This window comes from Mustela lutreola, chromosome 15, assembly GCF_030435805.1.
Source record: "Mustela lutreola isolate mMusLut2 chromosome 15, mMusLut2.pri, whole genome shotgun sequence".
Classification (NCBI taxonomy): Eukaryota; Metazoa; Chordata; class Mammalia; order Carnivora; family Mustelidae; genus Mustela; species Mustela lutreola.
Genome location: NC_081304.1, coordinates 40,949,081 through 40,968,809, shown reverse-complemented (window position 1 = coordinate 40,968,809; position 19,729 = coordinate 40,949,081). Strand labels below are relative to the sequence as shown.

The window sequence follows — 19,729 nt, the reverse complement described above, 5'->3', positions numbered from 1 at the left end:
CATATCACCTCTTTCTTTTAACAAAAAAAAATAAATAAAGTTGAATAACTCCCCAACACCTACAGCAGTGATTTAGAAATATTTGTGCATATAAATATCAGATGAGAAGGTTGTTTAAAAACAATGAAAATCGCCAGGGCCTCCTGCACAGATTCCTGTGTAATAGAAATGGACTGCATTTGTATCAGGTACCACAGTTGGCTCTGATGCTGGTGCTTCACAGAACATATTCTGAGAAATACTGGGCCTCTGGGAGAAAACTTGAACCTCTTAGTTTCAGTCCTTTCACAGTTTAACTATTACGTCTTTTTTCTAGCTCTATCCCCCTTTTTTTGAAAAATTAAACTTTCAATTTTATTTTATTTTTTAGTTTTTATTTAAATTCCAGTTAGTTAACAGTGTCAGATTAGTTTGAGGTGTACGGTTTAGTGATTTAGCACTTAGTGTGCCCAGTGCTCATCACAATAAGTGCCTGTCTTAATCCCCATCACCTGTTTAACCCACAGCCTACCCACCTCCCCTCTGGGAACCATCAGTTTGTTCTCTGTAGTTAAGTCTGTTTTCCGGTTTGCCTTTCTTTTTGCTTCCCGTATGATCACTTGTTTTGTTTCTTAAATTCCATGTATGAGTGAAATCGAATGGTATTTGTCTTTCTCTGACTTTTTTCACTTAGCATTATACTCTCTAGCTCAATATCCTTGCAGATGGCAAGGCAACATTCTTCTTTATGGCTGAGTAATATTCCATTGTATGTATACCACTTTAGCCATTCATCAGTCAATGGACACTTGGGCTCTTTCCATAATTTCACAATTGTAGATAATGCTGCTATAAACATCAGAGTGCATGTGTTCCTTCGAATTAGTATTTTTGTAACCTTTGGGTAAATACCTAATAGTGCAGTTGTCCAGCTTTATCTCTTAAAACTTCTGTATGTGGTCCTTCATTCCAGTTAAACTAGCTGACTATTGCCTCAGGACATCTAGTTATCTGTTTCTTTTTTCTTTACCTCTGTCTTTTAGACCTGCTAGTCCTTCCTCCTATTGAATTCAAAATTTCTCCTACCAACTTCAGCCACATCTTCTATGTAGTTTTCAGTGACTACCCAGTATGTGTTCATTTCTCCCTCTTCTGAACTATCTTTCTCTGCAATTCATTTGATAAGTGATTATATACTACCTCATACCTTTTCTTTGATCTTGAAATATTTTATTTTAAAATTATTTAACTTGATTTTTATCTTCTTTTCCCTAACAAGATTAAAAATTCTGAAGTAAGGATTTTTATCTGAGCCTATTTTATATTACTTACCAGAGTCATCAAGTGTAGAACATTGGGCCTAGTTAATATATAAGTTGTTCTGATTTGAAGTTCTAGTACTGTGTTATTCAGGGCTTTCTAATGGTCCTTACTTTGGCTACTCACACTGCTCTGCATTCTTTTGAGTGTAAGCAACTTGGGACCTCATATGGCTTAATCAAAAAAATGGAATTCATTGGCTTATCAACAATATAGTCAAGGGTAAATTTGATCCCAGGAGAGGCTTCTTTATCTAGAGTTAAAATGAAATGGCTGGGCCCCAGTTTCTCTCTTCATTTCTCTGTTCTGTTTCTTCAGTTTTTAGGCAGGCTTGCCCTTCATATCTCAAGGCATGACCTAACAATGCCCAGGGCGATGTGTTCCCTTGTTTATAAACACCAGGAAAGAAGAAGTCTGAATTCCCAGTTAAAGCTAAAGTTTCTGAATTGGGCCTCTCTTTGACCCTGGTTGTCCTGATTTGAGTTATATATATGGTCGTTGCTGAACCTCGCTGCTTAAGGTGGAGTAAACAAATTGACTAAAGCTGTTCAGATCACTCCAGGGCTCCAGGGGGGTCATTCCCATCCAAAGTGTTGGCCGGGGGAAATTCGGTGGTCCTAGAGGCAACCAATCAGTGTTCACCAACTTTCTCTCATTGTCTGGGGTATGCAGGTTTGTTCTTGCTCAAAAGTTTTTGAATTGGAGACTTGTCTCTTTCAGCCTTACTTCAGCCTTATTTCTCAATATATAAAGAATACCTAATTTCAAAAAATGGATTTAGATTTTGTGCAGTCTTTTGTTATTACAGTTTCCTTTAGAAACCACATCAGAAAATTAAAGGAATAAAATAGATTAGAAGCCTCTGTGTATTTATTTATTCAGAATTCTGTTAATAATCTGTGTCCTTTTTTTTTTTTTTTTTTTTGTTCATCTTCTTTAGATTTAAAACTGGTCAGATCAATGGCGATTTGCTGATATACCATGTCTTGCTGACTTTAAAGCCATATTATGCCAAGCCATATGAAATTGTAGTGGACCTTACCCATACGGGGCCTAGCAATCGCTTTAAAACAGACTTTCTCTCCAAGTGGTTTGTTGTTTTTCCTGGCTTTGCTTATGACAACGTCTCTGCAGTCTATATCTATAACTGTAACTCCTGGGTCAGGGAGTACACCAAGTATCACGAGCGGCTGCTGACTGGCCTCAAAGGCAGCAAGAGGCTCATCTTCATAGACTGTCCTGGGAAACTGGCTGAGCACATAGAGCATGAACAACAGAAATTGCCTGCTGCCACTCTGGCTTTAGAAGAGGACCTGAAGGTATTCCACAATGCTCTCAAGCTAGCTCACAAAGACACCAAGGTTTCTATCAAAGTAAGTCTCACTCCATGTTAGGTACATGATTGTTACCCTGCTTGGTTAACCAGAGTGCACTGGCCTCCCTAGATGCTACCGTAATAGTAGATCAAATGTAAAGTCCAGTTGGAGGAAAACTCAGCTTTCTGTCTTCATGGAGGTCCTGTGGAAGATGGGAGAGGTGTACACTTAATATTCTCGGTTGCACTGGAGGCAGGGGAGTGTGGTAGAGAGGGCAGTTGCCATCTGTCAGTCAAAGGCATGGGAATGTATGGAGGGTGGAAATTACCAGTTGAGAATTCTTCGGATTATTACATGCTTTTTGTAGAAGGAAAACATGAACCAGGATAAAACCAGTAATTGTCTGTGGGTTTCTTGAACTTTTTAGAAAAAAAATTATATTTTTAAAAATTTTTGTAGTCTCTTTTGGGAGCATTTATCATGATAACTGTTGAGCCCATTTGAACATGTGGTAACTCTTCCTTAAATGGCAAACATGGTACTTGTTTGGTTGGCCCGTTGGTCGGTTTTCGGAGCCTCTTAAGAGTTCTGCATGGTGGAACTGAACTCTTCTTCACTCCACCCTCTCACCATCACTTTCCAGGTTGGTTCTACTGCTGTCCAGGTAACCTCAGCAGAGCGAACAAAAGTCCTGGGGCAATCAGTCTTTCTAAATGATATCTATTATGCTTCGGAAATCGAAGAGATCTGCCTGGTGGATGAGAACCAGTTTACCTTAACCATTGCAAACCAGGGCACGCCACTCACCTTCATGCACCAGGAGTGCGAAGCCATTGTGCAGTCTATCATTCATATCCGGACACGCTGGGAGCTGTCGCAGCCCGACTCCATCCCCCAACACACCAAGATTCGGCCAAAAGATGTCCCTGGGACGCTGCTCAATATTGCATTACTTAATTTAGGCAGTTCAGACCCTAGTTTACGGTAGGTTTTTTTAAAAACTCACTTCAACTTTTTTCAGGGTTTGTTTCTTTTAGAATGAGACCACTTAATAAGCTTTTAATACAGCCTCTACCTTAATACTCTAAATAGGAAAGTATGCTATGTTGGTTAACCAGTGTGACCTCATCAGTTTGTGGGGTATTCACATGAACTGTGGAATTCTGAAAAGGGTGAGTCACACTAAACCAATACATGTTCTTTCTCTAGGATACTTTAGTCTGAAACAGACTACATAGCAGTTTTATTTCTTTGGCCCCCTCCATCCCCAAAAAAGTCTTCTTCTTTTTTTTTAATCTATTCCTAAGTTTTTCCTCCTGAGTCCTATAATTATGTTTTCCCATGTTCAGAAGTATATCACTATCTAGTTTCCTTACAGGCAAATTAGATTATTGTTTGACAAAGGAGGGCTTAAAGTACAATAACTCAAACAATAACACTGCATACTTTCCACCTATGTGACTTGAACAAAGTTCTTTAAAGAAGTCTTAAGACAAATGTAGATGTCATCTAACAGGGTATAATCAGTTCTGTTTAGATTTAATAATCTGAACGTGAATGAGGAAGGAGCATGGCCTGTGGGGTCAGTAGATTTGGTTTAAATCTAGATCTGCTACTACGTATGACTTTGGGCAAGGTATTAAAGTTCTCTGAGCTCTAGTTTCAAGATATGGGTAACAGTGCCTTTCCTACATACCTACAAAGGTTTCATAAACAGTATGTGTAGCAGTATATTTTAGCGCCTGGCAGTTTGTGCTTGGTAAATATGACTGCCTCCCAGCTCCCCCTCCCATCCCTTCTCTCTCTGGCAACGTGTCTTTGCACTCCTTCCTTTATTTCTCCCCTGTGCTTTTCATGTTGGAATAATTCTTTGTCCCAGGTTCCTTGAGACTGTCAAGACTTTTAGAGATACAAATTCTTAGCTCCAAAAAAATCTTCCCTAGGGTGTAATGTAGCCCAAGTTTTATAAGTGGGCTTTTTAGGAGTCCTTATTCTTAAAGGGGGGGAAATCAAGATTTTTTTACCTGGATGGGTCTCCCCGAAATTATGTATAAAATATTGTGTGTGCTTAGCTTTCATTATCTCCAAGGAACCTGTGATACCTACCTCAGTTTGAGCAGGCCCAGTTCTTAATAACTGTTGAAATATACAGAATAAAAGTCAATGTCAAAATAGTATAACTCCAAATTCCTAAGAGTTAGTAAGAGATACACAAACTTCAAACAATAATATTAATAATCTCATTATAGGAAAATAGAACTATAAAGCCTACCTTTAATTTACAATTTAAAATTCCTCATAGAAGAATGTTAACAATGTTCTAACAGTTTTTAGCTTGAATGACCCTGTATTCTCTTGTGAAATAAAGTGAACTGACAGCTTCTGCTTTTTGCTGAAGTATGTCATTCCAGAGAAAAAGCCTTTAGGCTGACTTAAATTTCAGTGGCATTTTGCCCCCATATGGTTGTTGCAAAAGTATATAGTAGTATGATGAAGGTTCAGAGGTTCAAATTTGCTGAGCAATCAAACTATTCTCTTGCTGGAGAAAAAAGAAAATTTGAAAATCAGGTGCAAGTTTTTTTGACTTGTGTCCTAAATTGCTTAAATGTATTTTCAGACCTTTCTAAGGAAAGTTTTGGTTCTAATGGAACCTGGATGTATATATCATTGGTTTTTTTGGGTTTTGTTTTCAGTGGTTATGTATAACGGAAGGGGGGTGCTTAATTATATTTGTTTTTGACCTCCAGTTTGGTATGTCTTGTAGGACACAAAGAAAGAAATTCAGTAGGTGCTGATGAAAGATTTTCACATTTTAATTTGATAAGGGGCCATCTCATTTCTCTTCTTATGATCCCTACTATAAATAGATCTGATGAGAGGAGGAACCACAATTTGAGTTTTTGGCTTCATTGAAAAAATGATGAGCCTTATTCTAACTTTATTGATCCACCTTAGGACCATAAACCTCTCGTATTTTATATCCCAGTAAAATGTCTTTTAGGAAGGTCTTATATTTACCTATTTTAGGAGCCTCACAGTGCTCTTCTGGTAATGTCAGAAACCTCCCTTGAATCCCTAAATGATGAAAAAAAATCCCTAAATGATCAAGGCTCATTATGTGTTTACCATAGAATCATAACATCTTATTAATTATTAACTATCAATTAGAGAATTGATTGTAAAATTTAAAAATAGTTGATTAGGGTTTGTAATAGAATTATAAGTTGTATGTTTTGAAAAAAATTGGGAATTTTAAGAAAAAAATGGGTTTTAAAACAACTTCATTTGTGTTTTCTTCTAGGTCAGCTGCCTATAATCTTCTGTGTGCCTTAACTTGTACCTTTAATTTAAAAATCGAAGGCCAGCTACTAGAGACATCAGGTTTATGCATCCCTGCCAACAACACCCTCTTTATTGTCTCTATTAGTAAGACACTGGCAGCCAATGAGCCACATCTCACCTTAGAATTTTTGGAAGAGTGTATTTCTGGATTTAGCAAATCTAGTAAGTAATAATTTTCTTTAATACTAACAATGATTCTACGAAGATTCAAAGAAAATCATTTCAGAATTTGCTAGTGATATCATAATTGATTATATTTTCAGTTCTTTATCTCTTCTAAATTTTCATTTGCTGTACTGTGCAACTGAAGAAACTCTGAAGGAACTTCCTGGTAGACAACATTGAGAAATCCACCAAAATTCTGGCCATAAAAGCAGGGTGGCAAGATTTTTGATACTTTACATGTCTCTGGGCCACTTACAAAGTATTTTTCACACTGTTTCAGTTTAATTGGCTTCAGGATTTCTCTTAGCAGATTATTCCAAATGAGTGAAGTCTCTTTGATTCTAAGGAAATAGTAATTTTCTCTTTTCGTTAGGTTGACTTTGAACTGTGATTTTATTGATCATGTATAGTTCCTGGAGAACGCAGTGACACACTATGCAGGGTCCAGAGTCAGCTCCTGACCTGGCTTTTAATAACTCTTACAAATTTAATATCTACTTTTTCCATTTATTCATCTTCCTACCCTGATGTAGTATAAATGTTGCTCTTCCTCCAGCTTATTTCCTGACATTTTCTTCGCTCCCGTTTCTCTCTCCATAATACAAAAACTTTTTTCTGCATTCAAATGTATTTTTTTTAAGATTTACTTATTTATTTGAGGACAGTAAGATAACATATAAAAGGGCATGTGCATGCACATGAGTTGTGGGAGGGGCAGAGGGAGACAGTCTTTAAGGTGACTCTCCACAGAGTGCAGAGCCAAAGTTGGGGTTCAGTCCCAGTGACCTATGAGATCATGACCTAAGCTGAAACCAAGAGCTGAATGCTTAAACAACTGAGCCACCCAGGTGCCCCTCAAATATATTTGATTCTTCAGCTAATTAATTAAAAGCTTTGACAATTCATCAAGTCCAGATGACTGTATATATTTACTTATAATAAGAGATGTAGGAATATAACCCTAAAAAGAAAATGTGTTGAGGCTGACAAAATAAGAAAAGCATAAAGCTTTATTGAGAAATATTTTTTAAAGATTTGAGTGAATGAACCATATGTTGTGTTCCTGGACAAACAGTTCTTCCCACTTCCCAGATTACTATAAATTCAATGCAGTCCCATCAAAAGAGCTATAGGTTCTGCGGACTAAGAATGAGATAGAACTGGGGTGCCTGGGTGGTTCAGTTGGTTAAGTGTCCCACTCTTGATCTTAGCTCAGGTCATGATCTTGGGGTCCTGCATTTCCAGCCCGGCATTGGGCTCCACACTGGGTATGGAGTCTACAGAAAGAAAGAGAAAAAGGGAGAGAGAGGGATGGAAGGAGGGAGGGAGGAAGAAGTGGAACTTAAAATGATTATAAATTTCACTTGAAACAACAAGAATAGTTAAGAAAATGTTGAAAGAAAAACTGAAAGACACTTGTTGCAGACATTTGAACACTTAACAGTATAATAATTAAAACAGAAGTGTTAAAGAATCAGCAGTCACATCACTTTAAGAAAACAGATTGATAAAGAAGCATCACAGGGGCGCCTGGGTGGCTCAGTGGTTAAGCCGCTGCCTTCGGCTCAGGTCATGATCTCAGGGTCCTGGGATCGAGTCCCGCATCGGGCTCTCTGCTCGGCAGGGAGCCTGCTTCCTCCTCTCTCTCTCTGCCTGCCTCTCTACCTACTTGTGATTTCTCTCTGTCAAATAAATAAATAAAATCTTTAAAAAAAAAAAAAAAAAGAAGCATCACAAACTGACGGGGAAAAGATTAAATCATTTAAACAGTGAGACTGGGAAATGAATTAAGTTGGATCTTCATCTTCACCCCAGACCACAACATACCAAAATAAGGTCTAGCTGTATTTAAGAATTGAATATAAAGGGGCGCCTGGGTGGCTCAGTGGGTTAAAGCTTCTGCCTTCGGCTCAGGTCATGATCTCAGGGTCCTGGGATCAAGTCCCACATCAGGCTCTCTGCTTGGCAGGGAGCCTGCTTCCCCCTCTCTCTCTGATTGCCTCTCTGCCTACTTGTAATCTCTGTCTGTGTCAAATAAATAAATAAAATCTAAAAAAAAAAAAAAAAAAGGAATTGAATATAAAAACTGGAACCATTAAAAAGAAAAGGAGGAGGAAGCAGAATATTTAATTACTTTCCGGATGATTAAGGACTTACAAAGTAAAAAAGTGGTAGATGGAAACAAGGGAAATGGTGAGTGTAAATGATTGCATAAAACTTCAGAACATCTCTATTTCAGAAACATAAAGAGAATAAAAGATAATAAAAAACTAGGAAATATGCTTGCACCAAATATGAGAAAAGAATTTCTTTAATCATGAAGGGTTCTTACAAATTAATAAAAAATGGATCAACAGTAGCATTCAGGTCATGCTAAAAAAATATATTTTAAGAAGTTCACAGATAAAATCAAAGAAATAAAAACAAAGAATAGTAAGGTAACATTCAATTATCAAATTGGCAAAGGGTTTTTTTTTTAAGATTTTATTTATTTATTATACCGAGAGAGACAGTGAGAGAGGGAGCACAAACCAAGGGAGAGGGAGAAGCAGGCTTCCCGTTGAGCCCCAATGTGGGGCTCGATCCCAGGACTCTGGGATCGTGACCTGAGTCGAAGGCAGACACTTAACGACTGAGCCACCCAGGCACCCCTGGCAAAGGGTTTTTTCCCTTTGTTTTTAATTCAGTGTTCATGGTCTATGGAATTTTGAACAGGGGCCGTTTTCTGAGATGGCACTTGGGACATGGATATCCAGACACCTAAGGAATTAGTGTTCAGATGTTTATTATAGCATTACTTTTTATTTAATTTTTTTTAAATTCAGGCATATCCTGTCAGTAAAGTGCCCAAATCTTAAGTGAACAGCTTCATGAATTTTTTAGTGTGAATACATCACAAAACCCCCTCCCACATCAAGATACAGAACATTTCCAGCATCCAGAAGGCTGTCAGTACCATCCCCTCACCAAGAGTAACCATTATTTAGAAGAATTTTTGTGTCTTTTTCTGAACTTCAAAATAAACAAATAAATAAATAAATAAAATATATAAATATATAAATGTAAATAAATAAATAAAAAAAATATTAAAGCATGTTTGAACTTTGAGGATATTCAAAACATACTGCATAGACAGCATGGTCCTCATTTTTGTGGAGGTGTTGGGGTGGGTTTTATGTGTCTATACACACATAAATACACATCATCTCTACATAGCTTGGAAAGCCTGATGGGAGATGATACACCAGTATATTAATATCAGTTTCATTTTTGTGGTGATGCTTCCCTTTCACCTAACTTCCTATGATTGCTATATATTCCTACATATAATTGTTACATACAATTAGAATAAAACTTAATAAAATTTTTAACTAGGAGAGAAATGATTAAGAGGAAGAAAAATAGATAAAACTTTTCAAAAATTGGCCAGCTGGCTTTTAAGATTACTTTCTTCATGGCTTATTCTCTTCACCCCTATCTTTACTATATTGGTCAAATCTCTTTTCTCCAGACCTGATGCTAGGTATTGATCTTTACCTTTTACCTTCTTTTCCCCAATTCTCTATATTTTTAGATAACTGTTGATGTAATTTTCATTGACCATCTATGCTAATGTATTTTTTTTTCCAGGTATTGAATTGAAACACCTTTGTTTGGAATACATGACTCCGTGGCTATCAAATCTAGTCCGTTTTTGTAAGCACAATGATGATGCCAAACGACAGAGAGTGACTGCTATTCTTGATAAGCTGATAACGATGACCATAAATGAGAAACAGATGTACCCGTCTATCCAAGCCAAAATATGGGGGAGCCTTGGGCAGGTATTGAGTTTGCTCACATTTTTGTCTAGTACCTCTGTAGTGCAGATGCTAATCTTGTACCCTCTCTGGGCACTAGGGATATAGCTATAGAAAAGACAGTTCCTCTCTTTCAAAAGTATGCAGATACTCCCCTAATTCTTTTTTTTTCCCCTCTTTTTAAAGATTTTATTTATTTGAAAGAGAGAGACAGCAAGAGAGGGAACACAAGTAGGGGGAGTGGGAGAGGACGAGGCAGGCTTCCCGCCAAGCAGGGAGCCCGATGTGTGGAGCTCCATCCCAGGACCCTGGGATTACGACCAGAGCTGAAGGCAGACGCTTAACAGCTGAGCCACCCACATGCCCTGACACTCATCTAATTCTTGATTTGGTTCAGAATTGTAGATGTCTACTGCGTGTTTCAGAGCTAGAAAAGAAGTAATTATTTTAGTATTCTTTTCCATGGCATAATTATATAGAATTTAACTGTAAAAATCTGATGTTGTTTCTAGAAAATAGTGGTTTATTTTATTTATTTATTCAGCATGAGGAGTGGGGAGGCGAGTGGCAGGGGGAAAGGCAAAGGGAGAAGGACAGAGAATCTCAAGCAGTCTCCCAGTCCAGGTCAGAGCCCTGTGGGGCTCCGTCTCATGACCTGAGCTGAAATCAGTAGCCGGATGCTTAACCAACTGAGCCACCCTGACACCCCTAAATAGTGCTTTATAACATATTCTAGTACTTACATACCACAGATATCAGTAGATGTTTGTTAACAATACTGTTTCAGACACATTTCATTTATAGTTCTAGCACAAGAATACAAACAAGTATTAAAATATAGAATACAATGTAATATTTTTTATCTGAAAAGAATTGTGCACATCATTTCTTCAAAGTAGTCACCTAAGGCGGCAATACCTTTACTCAAACAATGCTGTGACTCTTCCAAATAATTTGAAATGACCATAGAGCCAGTTTTATGGCGCTACAAAATATCTCAGTACTCGATGTCATTTCCTAGATTTTAAAATAATAGTTTCTTACAGTAATTGTACATTACTGTCTTAGGAGAGAACAGAAGTGCTTTGCTAGTGGATGAAAATAATACATGTGGAGATCTTCAATTTTTGAATTTTGGTCCCTTAATCTCTGAAGCAATTGAATGAATAACTTCATCCTCCTTTGGGTATTTAATGATAAATTTACTGACAGGTCTCTAAATAAAAGTTAGTATTTTGGAGGCTTCAGGTGGAAGACAATTTTCATGTTGATTGGGCTACTGCTTTTGAAGTATTAATAAAAAATTAAAAAAAAAATGAAGTATTTTTAAAGTAAAAATGAAGTTGGCAGAGTGAATGGCTAAAACATGTTATTTTCCCCTGTGCTACTAGATTACAGATCTCCTTGATGTTGTACTGGACAGTTTCATCAAAACCAGTGCAACAGGTGGCTTGGGATCAATAAAAGCTGAGGTGATGGCAGATACTGCTGTAGCTTTGGCTTCTGGAAATGTGAAATTGGTTTCAAGCAAGGTAATCGACTTTCCCTTTGCCTTCTGGACTGTGGCATCCTGTTGTCTGTTTTTATGGCCAGGGGTTGTTTGTATTGTAGCTAATCATTTTAAACTTAAACTGAAATTTTTTGTGTGAGAAAATTCTGTTTTAGCCCCCGTGGTTTTTAAAATCCCGTTTCTTTACAGGTTATTGGAAGGATGTGCAAAATAATTGACAAGACATGCTTATCTCCAACTCCTACTTTAGAACAACATCTTATGTGGGACGATATTGCTATTCTAGCACGCTACATGCTGATGCTGTCTTTCAACAATTCCCTCGATGTGGCAGCGCACCTCCCCTACCTCTTCCACGTTGTTACTTTCTTAGTAGCCACAGGGCCACTCTCCCTTAGAGCTTCCACACATGGCCTGGTCATTAATATCATTCACTCTCTGTGTACTTGTTCACAGCTCCACTTCAGTGGTAAGTGCCTAGAAAGTACTTTGTGTTTTGCAGTCCATATCACCAGGTTGGCATACATTATCTTACTCATTATTATGGTACCTTTAACACTAGCCGTTTTATTGAAGCCCGTGATGTTGACATGAAATATTATCCGAAAGAAAAAGAATATGTTAATTCCATTCTATTTCAAGGTATAGCAGAGATTTTCTTTTACGGTTCAGTTATTAGAGTGAGTGAGCCGGGTGTGGGGACAGAGGGAGAGGGGGAGAGAGAGTCCTCAAGCCGACTTCCAGTGGAGCCCGACATGGGGTTCTGTCCCATGACTCTGAGATCATGATCTGAATCGAACACTTAACTGACCGAGCCACCCAGGTGCCCCCTACAGCAAAGATTTTCTATGTGTGTTTGTCCGGTGGGCTCTTGTAGGTACCACAGAAGTTAAAGACGCCACAGCGGTTGATGGTATTGCGTTACTGGCATGAACTTGTAGATAATGGAGCCAAAGCAGTGAGCATTGAGCAGAATATACTAGAGGGTTGGTGTAGGGAGCGTGGTGATGTAGTTTTGATACGATATACAAATTTTCTAAAAGCAAAGTGAAATTGGGCACTTTAGAATTGAAAAGTTAGTATCTTTAAAGTCTCCTTGTTCCTTTTTTCTTTTACAGAAGAGACCAAGCAAGTGCTAAGACTGAGTTTGACAGAGTTCTCTTTACCCAAGTTTTACCTGCTGTTTGGCATTAGCAAAGTCAAGTCAGCTGCCGTCATTGCCTTCCGCTCCAGTTACCGGGACAGGTCATTCTCTCCTGGTTCCTATGAAAGGGAGACTTTTGCTTTAACCAGCCTGGAAACAGTCACAGAAGCTTTGCTGGAGATCATGGAGGTACATTAGGCAAAATGATAGGAAAGTGAGATCTTTTTTTAAATCCACTAGTACTGTGAAGAAGAAATACTAGTTTATCCTGCTGCTTTATACTTGAGGCTTAAATAAAAACACTCCCATGGAACGTGCTTATTGGTAATATATATGTCATTTATTTAATTACATTATAATGAACCTTATTTAAATGTCTCTAAAAACATTTATGTACATAAAAATATTTAAGACTATCCTTTTTTTAAGGCATGTATGAGAGATATTCCAACTTGCAAGTGGCTGGACCAGTGGACAGAACTAGCTCAGAGGTAGGTTCCAAATAAATTTAAGCTGTAAAAGTTGGTATATTGTTAAAAAGACAAATACTACTGCATAATCAGTATTTTAATTAATTATTTAGCATATATAAACACAAATGTTTTTCATAAAGTCTTCGGATTTTTTACTTGCAGATTTGCATTCCAATATAACCCATCACTGCAACCAAGAGCTCTTGTTGTCTTTGGCTGTATTAGCAAACGAGTGTCTCATGGGCAGATAAAGCAGATTATCCGTATTCTTAGCAAGGTATATCCCCCTCCCTCTCTCCCAAATATTTGTGGTTCTCAGGTTGTAAAGCATACCTTTGTTTAAGGGACATCTAAATATGAATTTAATAAAGTATCTTGTATATTGCTTGTTAAATCTTTAAACAATGGATTGAATTTTTCTTTATTGTAATTTTTGAAGTGTAAGAGACCTCTAAAGAAGATATCTTAAAATATGTATTGTCTCTTTTGCTAAGAAGGTACTCTCAGTATTTTATCAGTTTTCAAAGCACTTAACTATATGGTTAAACTAGCCTTTAGTTTAAGTAATTTACATAATTTAGTAAAATGATGTAATATGTAATTAATAAGCACAATGTATTGTATTAAAATATAATAAAGAAATTTTTTTAAAGATTGTATTTATTTATTTGACCGAGAGAGACACAAAGAGAAAGGGAACACAAGCAGGGGGAATGGGAGAGGGAGAAGCAGGCTTCCCGCTGAGCAGGGAGCCCGATGTGGGCCTTGATCCCAGGACTCTGGGATCATAACCTGAGCCGAAGGCAGATGCTTAATGACTGAGCCACCCAGGCGCCCAGTACAAAAATATTTTAAAATGAAAACCCAAATGACCTATTTACCAAGAATACCATAGCACTGGAAATAATTCTAGCACTTACAAAATGAGGAATTGTTCTGAATGGATTGTGAGATTCAGTTTAGGAGTTAATGTTTTATTTCAATGAAAGTAAAATAAAAAATTCTGTTTCCCTAAAAGGCACTTGAGAGTTGCTTAAAAGGACCTGATACTTACAACAGTCAAGTTCTGATAGAAGCTACAGTGATAGCACTAACCAAGTTACAACCACTTCTTAATAAGGTAATTGCTATATAGAAAATGAGTGCATTCATTTTGGGTCTCAGTATTAAATGTTACTATACTTTGTTTCAAAGAATTCAGAAAGTAAATTGGACTAAGAAGAAGTTAGAAAAAGCTACCGTTAAAGTAGAACTTCCTTGTCTTTAAATTTAGTTGTTTGAAGAATTTACATTAGTGGAAGAGTAAGTATGGAGAGTATGTTCTCAAGATCTTTTAAGTTTTTGTCTCCTCAATGCTAAAGGAAAAATAGGTATATATTCTTAATTCTTTTATCCAGTAAGTATTCGCTGAGCATCTGCTGTGTGCCAAGTACCATGTTAGGTGCTAGAGATGTAGAACCTGAACAAAACTAGGAAGACTCCCTGCCCTTGTGGAGCTTATGTTCTTGGGGTGAGTGTGGGAGTTGGGAAGGGAATAGGGAGTAAACAAAGTAAGTACAATACATAGTATGCTAGTTCATGATCATTACTGTGGAGGAATGTAAAGCTGGGAGAAGTATATATACCTGATCATCCAGAGAGTCTGAGTGGTAAGTGAAGATGATGCTGAAGAGGAATAAAATGATGCAGCCCCTGGTTTTGGATGGTCTGAGCTCATCTCAGCTTTGTGACCTGGAGCAGGTCATTTAATGTATCTGGACATCATATTTCCACATTGATAAAACGAGTAAACTAGACTAGATGATGGCAGAGTATTATTTTCCAGCTCTGAAGTTGTGTAATTATGTGAATTGAATACAAAGATAGGCCAGATTTGAGGGAGATTACAGAGAAATAAATACCTGTATGTTCCTCATATTGAGTTATATGTTCTACAGATCTTCTAATTCTAAATTGCACAAAATGGTTCTTTCATCCTCATCTTAGAAGTTAAAATGAGGCTCAAAAGGACTAAGTGACTTGACCAAGGTCACATACCTAATAAGACAGAGCCAGGATTCTCTTCTAAGGCTGTCTTACTCTAAAGTCTATGAATTTTTGCATATACCATGCTGCTAAATGAGGGTTCCCCCAAATACATAACTTTAGTTCAGAACAGCAAGAGATACTGTATTGGTAAGGGTGACAAGAAAGTTAAAAGGGTAGAGTCTAAGCTAAAGTTAAAGATACAGCTGGGCTTTAGTATCAAGAAAGGAGAAAAGCCTTGCATAGCAAACGAACTGCAGGGGATCGTACAGGGATGCTGGGACAATGAAAGGATGGTGGGTAGACCATTCTAGTAGTGTGGAGAAACTTTGCAGCAGAATAGTGAGACAGAAGATTGTAAAGATTGGATAGAACTAATCTAACATTCAAGATTCTTCAGAAGGGAGTTTGGAAATGTATCTATATGTTTTCAAGCAGATGAGTAGTGTGACAGTAATGTACACAGCAGATCGGAGTAGGGGGAGACTGGAGACGAAAAGAATGCATATTTAAAATAAGGAAGGTTGGCATAGAATAGTGTCATTAGCAATAAGCAAATACAAAAGAGACTATTGGAAGAATTAATGAGACTTGGTGACTGGAGTTTGGAGTCAAAGAACAGGGAGAAATCAAAGGAGAAGCTAAGGTTAGCCGAGCTAACAGTGTTTTTAGTTACACACATGGCATAGTTGAAGAGCTTACCCATATATTTAATTTCTCCAAAAGAGAAAACATGCTTAATTTGGGGAATAATGTGCTCTGTTTTATACTGTGATGTGTTTCGAATGAGACTGTTTGTAGTTCATCTCACTAATCTGGAATGCATGGCCTTTGCCAGGACTCCCCTCTGCACAAAGCCCTCTTTTGGGTCGCTGTGGCTGTGCTACAGCTCGATGAGGTCAACTTGTATTCAGCAGGCACCGCGCTTCTGGAACAAAACCTGCACACCTTAGACAGTCTGCGGATATTCAATGACAAGGTAAGCAAGCTTTGGGTTGGCATTCCTAGAGTCTGCACATTTAGAATTCCTCTCTCTTTTATTGTTGGCCTTTTAAAATCAGAAGAGGTCTGTAGCTTCAATATGCATTTCTGTAATGCAACTTATTGTGAGTATAGTTCCTTAACAGCTCATTAAAAAACTATTTAAACTTTTCTGTGTAAAAATAACGGGAACAGTACTCACCCAATACTGGTAAACAGAATAGGGATAAAAAATACTGAGTAGTAATAGTAGCTACGAGGCTAAGCCCTATGCTGTGTTCTGCCCTACTGTACACTGCACAATCATTATTTGTGATTTCACAACCCAAGGTAAAGGTTAGCATTCTCTATCCTCCATTTCACGTATGAAGAAATAATCTAAAAATAAACTTATTTTTATTGAATAATGGTTCTTAATGAGGAAGTAGGTTGGCGAGTCCAAAGGAAATGTTTGGGTACTTAATTGTACTGGTTTTTTGTTTTGCCTAATCCCACTTTGAAACATACAATTTTTACCCTTCTTAATATTTATCAACCTTGACGACTCAGGTTGGATTTTGGTGTATAGAGTATAGAGAAGGGGACATAACAGTATGAATTGATATTCTTTTTGTCTTTGGAGAAGAATGAATATAGGAGAAAAGAGAGAAATTTTCTTAAAGAGAGATACATGTTTATAACAAGAGATTTACTTGAAGTGAGCTTGATCAAAGCTGTGAGTAGGAAAAAAAAACAGAACAGGAGCATGGTTTTAAGTGTGAAGATACTTGGGCTAAACACTGTTTGATAAGTCTGCCATTTGTGGTGTAGACTTGAAATAGCTACCTTGAAGTTTATCTGTCAGGCCTCCATTTTACAAAATAGAAAGGAACAAAGAAGTTAAATAACTTGTCCATATTTGTACATCTCATTTGGAACTAGAGGCCCTCTTTCCTAATCCCCATTGCTCTTTTCTGGGGTTGTTTTGGGACAGTGGTAGTCAGAGAGATAGCTAGATATTGTGTATTTGTATGGATATAAAAATATTTGTAAATGAAATGTTTGTCTAGGAGTATCTGTCTTGGTATTTTCATTGTCAGAACAGCCCCATAGCAGGAGCTAATACTTACTTCAGTGCCCCCAGAATACTAGGAATCAGAGTTAATAAAGCCTATTAAAAGTCTCCAGCATGTAAGATGAATAAGGTCTGATGTATAACATGGTGACTGTAGTTGGTAACATTATAGTGTATAATTGAAATTTGCTGAGAGAGTAGAACTTTAAGTTCTGTATTTAATGATTTAATGTTGTCACCAGAAGCAGCGGTGGGGGTAGCTCTAGATATTTGAGGTGATGGATGTGTTCATTACCTTCATGGGGTAGATCGTTCCCCAGCGTATATGTATATCAAATCATAATGTTGTATACATTAAATACCTTAGAATTTTATTTGTCAGTTATTATACTCATTAAAGCTGGAAAAAATTGTACAGATAGCAAGTTAATAGGTAATCATACTTTATATAGTATTTATATAGTATATAAAATACTGCATTTTTATTTAACTATAAACTGGAAATCTTTCAAAGCATATATACTCACACATACACATGTGCGTGAACTTGTAATTCTTTCTCACGGCTGCAGAGTATTTTACATCATGCACGAGCCACAATTTTTCAACCATTTGCCCATTGATGAACAATTGACTTGTTTCTATCTTTTTTTCTTTTCTGTTTTAAACAGTGCTGTTCTAAACATCTCTCTATATTTACTTTAAATGCTCATATTTTTCTTTCTTTGAGATAGAAATGTAGATAACCTGAGCTCAGGCTCTGAACACCTTCAGTTGTTTGCTTTTAAAAATCTCTGTTCAAGAGTGAATCACTAGGCTTTTTTAAAAAAATGCAAATTCCTGGGCTTTACCCAGAGACCTTAAAGCAGATACTCATCTTTAGTGACTTTAAAGCAGATGTACTTGGAGCCACATTTTAGGAAACACTGTTAAAATCTTAACTATCGTAGGCAAGTTGCATGGCATTTTTAAGTTTCAATATCCTTGTTTTCCTGTACTAGAATGTAAAATCCACCAGGGTGAACAGTTTTTGTCTGTTTAGTTCACTGATGTATGCGCAGAGCCTAGAACCATGCCTGGCACATCAAAAACACATGATAAGTACTGAATAAGTAAAAGAATGAATGAATGAATCTGTAAAATGGAGCTAATATTGACTGCATAGGATCGCTTTAAGGTTTCAATATAGTAACATGTCTAACATTATTGTATACTGCAGGCACTCAGTAAATACGAACTCTCTTTGTTTTCTTGAATTTATAGTCATAGTTTACAAAATGCCCATTATAATTCAATGGATGTTCTTACTTAAAACAACAATAATTATAATCTTTAAGAAAGTCACCAAGACATAAATTAATGGTCCTTTATTTTGCATCATAAATCAAAGCTATTTTGTCTTCTGTCATCTTATTACTAATATATGCTTGATTGTCTCACACTTATTTATTTGTGGTATCTTAAATGGTCTATGGTTTTCTGTAGTCCTCTGAAAATAATTTCTCTTCACTTGAAAGGGTTACTTATCATAGCTACGAACATAGTCTTAAACCAGTAAGTAAAGCTCTTGTGTGAACCCCATCAACCATATTCTGATTATCTTTACTAGAGTCCAGAGGAAGTATTTATGGCAATCCGGAATCCTCTGGAATGGCACTGCAAGCAAATGGATCATTTTGTTGGACTCAATTTCAACTCTAACTTCAACTTTGCACTGGTTGGACACCTCTTAAAAGGTAGAGGCCTTGTGTCAGAATATTTTTAAGAAATGATATCAGGAAGCCAGAAGTAACTAAAATTGTTATTTGAAATCAGTTGATATAATTTGGCTCATACGTCTTACTTTTCCTTTCCCCCAGATTATTTGAGAGAGAGAGAGAGCTCCAGGGAGACAGAGGGTGGGCAGGGAGAGGCAGAGAGAGAGAGAGAGTGAGAATCTCAAGCAGACTCCCCACTGGCTGTGGAGCCCAGTGCGGGGCTCAGTCCCACAACCCTGAGTTCATGACCTGAGCTGCAACCAAGAGTCAGACGTACAACCCACTCAGCCACACAGGCACCACTCATATATCTTACTTTAAATGCAGATACAGCTGTCTTATTGAGCTATGTTTTACTCTGTATATATTTTAATAGAGCCTAATTGCTGTGTAAATTATCCAATTTCCTTTAAAATGCAACAAAGGAGTTGGCTCTTGAAATAATCCTAAATACTAGATTCTAATAGCTGTATTATTAGATAACACTACGTGTCTTTTTGATTATTTAAAATAAGACAGACTGCAAATCAATAAATGATGTTACTTGAGTAACTTATGTTAGAATATGGTATCTTAGAGATCTGATCACAGATTTTCTTCAACTTGTTTCTAAGGTATTATTGCTCAGTCACATTGTTACATACCATAGCACCTCACCTTTCTTGTACCCCATCCTCATCTCTCCCAATTTTTGATTTGCTGATAGCAGTGGTCTCCTAGTCCTCAGTGCCAGCTCACTCACTGCCTCTACTGGCTTCACTCCCCACTGTTGACTCCACTGTGGGTTAGCTTTGGTTTACTAACGTGGAACAGCCATGGCCAGAGACCATGGCTAACAGGAACAGCACATAGTGGTAAGACAG

At 37.3% G+C, this 19,729-nt stretch overlaps 1 protein-coding gene across 7 annotated transcripts in view; it reads left to right on the top strand.

Moving 5' to 3' along the window:
* NF1 (neurofibromin 1) overlaps nt 1–19,729 on the top strand; it is a 252,514-nt gene that overhangs the window by 206,707 nt on the left and 26,078 nt on the right. For all 7 annotated transcript variants that reach the window (XM_059149027.1, XM_059149025.1, XM_059149024.1 and 4 more), the window contains 12 exons: nt 2,240–2,672; nt 3,259–3,599; nt 5,917–6,119; nt 9,753–9,946; nt 11,314–11,454; nt 11,622–11,901; nt 12,551–12,765; nt 13,006–13,067; nt 13,212–13,326; nt 14,068–14,169; nt 15,913–16,053; nt 18,719–18,845. In XM_059149027.1, coding sequence (XP_059005010.1) covers nt 2,240–2,672; nt 3,259–3,599; nt 5,917–6,119; nt 9,753–9,946; nt 11,314–11,454; nt 11,622–11,901; nt 12,551–12,765; nt 13,006–13,067; nt 13,212–13,326; nt 14,068–14,169; nt 15,913–16,053; nt 18,719–18,845 — 2,354 coding nt within the window. The remainder of the gene's footprint in view (nt 1–2,239; nt 2,673–3,258; nt 3,600–5,916; nt 6,120–9,752; nt 9,947–11,313; nt 11,455–11,621; nt 11,902–12,550; nt 12,766–13,005; nt 13,068–13,211; nt 13,327–14,067; nt 14,170–15,912; nt 16,054–18,718; nt 18,846–19,729) is intronic.